We start from the raw sequence: 5,977 nt of genomic DNA on the forward strand, positions 1-5,977 counted from the left end.
GTCACGCATTGTACCTGTTAACAGCGTCATTAGCTGCGGACCGACTGACCACTCACAGGACACGACGAGGAGGCAAACTTCACATACCTTGTTAATGACACAATGGGTCCATCACAGTTTTCATAGCCTACAGCTAGATATTCAAATATGTAGTGCAAAAATATTCCAAAATAAATAGTGCAGCTAATAATCACAGTTAATCACACTAATAGGCCTATTATGGATACGTATTGATTTGTAAACAAACATTGTTGTTGCAATTTACTGGCACTAATTCCCCTATGTTGTTACCGTAAACGTCTAATTCAGCGCCTATAAGAAAACAGCTACGATGGATATATGCTATATTTAGGGCTCACATGACCTCACACATCCAGTGGAGAGAAAGGGCTAAATGATGAGCAGAGTGGGCCTCTCTCCATTCAGAGAGGCTGTGCTAACGGGTGCTTCCCGGCAGTCACAGCCCCCTCTGGGCTCATTTACTGGCACATCATTAGGTGGTCGGCTTGATCCTATTCAGCCGCCACCGGCTCAAGACCTAAAGGGTTCAAAGGTCGTGCATAACTGTAGACGCCCCTCGCTGCTTCTCAAAGACGTGTTTTCAACAAAGCAATTGAGCGAGAATGGGTACCGTCTATTTTTAGACTCAGTGTCAGCAGCTTTAGAAGTTCATGTACATTTTCAGCTCATTGTCACTTTTTACACACACTAAGGGAAATTGAATGCATATAGTCTGTTATCTAAGTGCAAAACTTAATAGACCTTTTTTTTTTTTTATTTGTTTGTTTGTTTTATTTTGTTAATCAAAAACTGGCAAATTAAAGTGCCTGTATAACTGATCAAAAACATTATTATTATTATTGTTGCTGTTGTTGTTATACGTGTATATGCACATTTTTAACCAATATTTATCAATTAGAATAATGACACTTTATATTTGTCTTATTTTAAATGGTCTATGAAGATTTAAAAAAAAACGCAGTTCAGAACAAATTGTCTAGTTCAGTAAGGTTGACTGGGAAACTGCTGCTCTTGCCAACCAGTCAAAAAAAAATACTCAAACAATCCACAAGGTAAATGGGTTGTGTAGTGTCCTGTTTCATTCCGCTGCTCCGCAGACACAAGAGCAGCGACGTCTGAGAGCGACGACACGGACAGAGCTCTCACTCCGCCGCTGTTTTTCTAAAACCGTTGTTTGGATCCCGACCACAGGCGACGCTGAAGAGCCGGTCTTCTTTCACTTGGTGGAGTGCTGCGTCTGCGCCACACGAATGATCTTTGTTGCTAAGCAAAACGAAGACGTCACTGACGCGAAGGGGTGGAGTGTTGCTGTGGCAACCGGGAATGCTCAACAAAACACAGACCCTTTAACCTACATCGATGCACTTTGACACAATAACACAATTATTAACCATTTCTAAGGTTATTAATAACATATAAAGTCATTTTACACCACTTTTAACATAGGTGCTGTCCGCAGCCTGCACACTATTTAGAGAAGTGCTTAGTAAACAGGAGCATTACTAAAAACCCCTGTACTGCAAAGGAAAGATGGGAAATTTAACATGAACAACTATTGTAAATGTATAAATGAACATATGAAGGCCATATTTTTTGTTTTCTAAATCTTTTTAGCCTATTTAATGTGTTTTTATAAATGATAAATACTACTAATAATAAAAAAATACTAGCAAAATATTGTTGACACTACTAAATTTATCATGGAGTTCTTTTGCTTGTTAATGTAGACTTACTTTCTATTAACAAAATGGATAATTTTGATTAGGTTGAAAATATGTTGCACAACAAAGTACAACATCTCAGTTAAGTCATTAACTTGAAGATAAACTTGAAGTCTGGAGTCGGTTGCTCAGTCCATGCAGCTCATTATGCAACTCACTGAAGTAGTGACAAGAGGATTCCCCCTACCACAGCTGTAGGGAAAGACCTTTACTGCAAAGTAAGACGCCCTTGAGAAACACAAACTGCTGCCGTGGAGAAGCACACAGAAGAAACCGGTTAGCAGCTTGCTCAGCAACTTTACACACCCTTGCTTGGATTGCACACAGAGTGTACAAGCTGCAGCTGTGGGCGTAATACTCACGTAACAGCTTCTGCTCTGACATGTAGTGATGGTGTTCCTAGCATGTATGTTTACATAGAACTCATTGCATAAATGAAATAAGGCTCGTTCCTTTACCCCCTGCCAAGAAACACATTTAATTAAGCTAGGGAGAGCTGTGTAGCCCACAGAGTTACAGTAACATCACATTTACTCTTCTATAGTTGCTCTACTTATTGTTTTTATTTTTTATTTTTATGATTCTATCAATCTAAGCAGACTCTAGTGCATAGGCTACTACTCCTTTTCACTGCATATATTGTGTGAACAATTTACGCATTTGAGTTTAATGTGTGTGCCTCAAGTAGGAGAAAATACATTTCTACAACACTCAGTAGCTCAATTCCTCTGTCAGACAACTCTAAAATGCATTAAAGGAAAAACTAGGACTGCCAGTGACGTGTTCGTGTTCTTGGTAAAATAATCATTTCTGTGATTGTGTTATAGCCTACACTCAGTTGAGAACATTCAAATTTGCATGTTCAAATTTATCTTTGATGCACTTTAAATGTGTAGGATGTACTTTTGCTAAGTATTATCGCAGTTGCTCAGTTTTCTCAACAGCCTCTGTGTTTGTTGTCTTACATGACGTCATGTCGCTGTTCACCAATCTCGGATGGAGTGTTTCCCAGCAGGGTCGGCCCCTTTCACAGGATGCACCATATTAGGAAAATTACGTATCGGGGATCCCGTTTCTGGAATATTCCATTTCTTGAGCTTCACTTAAAAAACATTGATAAATATTATTTTCGCCTTTAAACGACACAAACAGACGTCGCGCATTCAACTTTTAGCGTAATCAAACAATGCATAATAAATATTTTATATGCTATCAGCGTCGTCAGGGTGGTGTTTTGGTGTTTTTCTCCCCTCGGTGTCGCGTAACGAGCACTCCCCTTTGTCGACGTCATTGGGCCGGCTGATGTTTGCTATAAAAGCAGTCCGAGCTCTCAGAGTTGACAGTCAAACTTTCAGTAGCGGAGCAAGGACTAGAGGAAACACATCGAGAGCAGCACATTAGAGTTTCTCACAAACCCGCTAAAGGGCTTGTCTCATCTCAAGTTCACATTTCCCTTCAGCCGAGTTTGTTTGGATCTTCCTACTTGTTTTTTTTTTTTTTGGGAACGATGATGTTCACCGGATTCAACGCGGAGTGCGATTCCTCCTCCCGCTGCAGCACAGCTTCCCCGTCCGGGGACAATCTGGGATACTACCCGTCACCAGCGGGATCTTACTGCAGCATGGGATCTCCCCAGTCTCAGGTACGTCCAGTCTCAACAGTCAAAAAATGTTTCTAACTTTTATTACAAAATGTTATTCTTCATGTATTAGAACGGGGGAAGTTAAATACATTTTAAAGACATATCCCCGCAGAGGTTAAATGGAAGTAGCTTATGAATATAGACTGACAGGCAAATAATGTCATGTAAAGCAGAGTTTTGCCTGAATTAGCCTGTTGATATGTGCTGCACACAGTGCAAAGCAATCTTTATTCATTCACCTGGAAACTCCAGAGAGAGAGCCTAACGTCATAGTTGACATCATATGGATATTTTTAAACCATCCAGCTTTTTATAGATCCACTGCTTCATTCATAGGCATCCTGAAAGTATATGTACTGATGATCCTTTTGCTTCATTCCCTCCAGGATTTCACTGACCTGACAGCATCAAGTGCCTCATTCATCCCCACCGTCACAGCCATTTCGACAAGCCCGGATCTGCAGTGGATGGTTCAGCCTTTGATCTCCTCAGTGGCCCCTTCACACAGAGCTCACCCGTACAGCTCCAGCCCCAGCCCTTCCTACTCCAGACCAGCCATGAAGTCTGCAGCACCCAAGGCCCACAGCTCTACCAAGAGGGGCAGAGTGGAGCAGGTAATTATTATCTGGCAATGTACTCCACACAACAAGTACTTCATTGTTTCACAGAGCTTGATTCTTAACTTTTTCTTCTATTATGTGCAGATTTCACCAGAGGAGGAAGAAAAGAGGAGAATTCGCAGAGAGAGAAATAAGCAGGCAGCCGCAAAATGCCGCAACAGGAGGCGAGAGCTGACAGACACTCTGCAAGCTGTAAGTGTCCCACTGATTTAGTCTAATTCAACCACAATGTATTCCTCACCACATCTCGTGGCAGTGTGCTCCAACACCCCAGTTAATCACTTCATCTATTTTTCTCTCCCTAACAGGAAACTGATCAGTTGGAGGATGAGAAGTCCAGCCTCCAGAATGATATTGCCAATCTTCTGAAGGAGAAAGAAAGGCTTGAGTTCATTCTGGCTGCCCACCAACCCATCTGTAAAATCCCCTCAGAGCTGGACACAGACTTCCCTGTGGTCTCCATCTCTTCCGCCCACCCCTGCCTCTCCACTGAGGTGTCTTCCCAGACACAGACCACCATCTCCAAGACGGTCACTGTCGCTTCCAGCCAGCCAACCTTCACCTCAACCTCAAATTCGATCTTCTCCAGCAACAGCTCTGTCCTCTCCACTGCCACCATCTCCAACAGCACGGTCAAGATAACAGATCTGGAGGACTCCGTCCTGGAGGAGTCTCTGGATCTGTTGACAAAGACGGAGATGGAGACAGCACGGTCAGTGCCCGAGGTCGACCTGTCCAACACCCTCTACACAACTCAGGATTGGGAGCCCCTTCACGCCTCAACCAACAACAGTGACTTTGAGCCCCTGTGCACACCTGTGGTGACCTGCACCCCTGCCTGCAGCACATTCACGTCTTCATTTATGTTTTCCTTCCCAGAGGCAGAGACCTTCCCCTCTTGTGGCATCGCTCACAGGAGAGGAAGCAACAGCAACGAACAGTCCTCTGACTCCCTCAGCTCACCAACCCTGTTGGCCCTTTAAAGACTCTTCCAATATCAATAATACTTCCTATTAAGCACATTTTTTTTTTATGTATGATTATGTATGAGATAGATGTGCAGACCACAGGGCTATGGAATGGAAGCATATTATTTATTATTTTATTTGCCTTTCATCTATACTTGCCTATTACACCAATGTAGCAAGTTTAAAAGCATGTTTCAACTAATACCAATTAGTCGTTTTATTAGTTCATATATGATTTTAAGGTGCTAGATAACTAAACTTGTTGTTGTATTGATATGTGTTAAGAGCAATAGTTATTATTGATCCAGTTTGTTTTCTGGTTGATGGAATGTGAGAATAATTGTGAACCTTTTGTGAAACTTAAAAAAAACAAAAACAGATGTGCTATGTCTTAACCATGGTCTGAGTGGTCTATTATGAAGTTTTCTGTGAAAACATTAGTGGTTTTAATTTATGAAATTTCAATTTATTTTTTTACAGCAAAAGTAAAAATTATTGTTGTTTTAAAAAAGATGTAAATAAACTAGTGATATTTCAATTCAGTTCACTATGTGTTGGTGAATCTCTGGATCCATCTCACTTTGTGTGCACACTACAGACATAACACAAATACACTTTTCTTTCTGTAGATGCATTGCTAGTATTCCGTTAAAACTGCAGCTCCAGCGGTATTCAATAAACAATTAAAATAGAGCCTAAATTTAGTCTCTATGAGGAATAGCAGTATTTTTCCTGCACCTCCACTGGCTCTATTTATTGTTCCGTCTGTTGCCAAGGTTAACCATACGTCAGGGTTCTTACGTCAGTGCGTTCTTTCCATTTTTTTAAACTCGCAAGCCCAGCGCGGTGACGTCGCACTTCCGTGCCCAAACATAGAGTGCTACGAGAACTCGCTGCTGCCAGCAGAAAGCGGACGGGCTGCTCGATCACACACCCTTTTCCACTAAATCGCATTAATCTAAGAATCTGTCTCTGGGTTTTCTCCACGGAGAAACTTGATTTGAG

At 41.7% G+C, this 5,977-nt stretch overlaps 1 protein-coding gene across 1 annotated transcript; it reads left to right on the top strand.

Annotated features, from left to right (window-relative positions):
• The first annotated feature begins 3,096 nt into the window (after positions 1 to 3,096).
• LOC113149875 (proto-oncogene c-Fos-like) lies at positions 3,097 to 5,497 on the top strand. Its single transcript, XM_026342220.1, has 4 exons — positions 3,097 to 3,384; positions 3,771 to 3,998; positions 4,089 to 4,196; positions 4,313 to 5,497. The coding sequence occupies exons 1-4, from the start codon at positions 3,250 to 3,252 to the stop codon at positions 4,985 to 4,987; spliced, it is 1,146 nt and encodes a 381-aa protein (XP_026198005.1). The 5' UTR covers positions 3,097 to 3,249; the 3' UTR covers positions 4,988 to 5,497.
• The last annotated feature ends 480 nt before the right edge of the window (positions 5,498 to 5,977 follow it).

The sequence above is a fragment of the Anabas testudineus genome, chromosome 24 (assembly GCF_900324465.2).
Source record: "Anabas testudineus chromosome 24, fAnaTes1.2, whole genome shotgun sequence".
In the NCBI taxonomy this organism is placed as follows: Eukaryota; Metazoa; Chordata; class Actinopteri; order Anabantiformes; family Anabantidae; genus Anabas; species Anabas testudineus.

Excerpts from the sequence above, each read along its gene's own strand:
- LOC113149875 (XM_026342220.1), top strand. The coding sequence starts at position 3,250 with ATGATGTTCACCGGATTCAACGCGGAGTGCGATTCCTCCTCCCGCTGC. Across the intron at positions 3,385-3,770 it reads TGGGATCTCCCCAGTCTCAG|GATTTCACTGACCTGACAGC; the intron begins GTACGTCCAGTC and ends CATTCCCTCCAG. Across the intron at positions 4,197-4,312 it reads TGACAGACACTCTGCAAGCT|GAAACTGATCAGTTGGAGGA; the intron begins GTAAGTGTCCCA and ends TCTCCCTAACAG.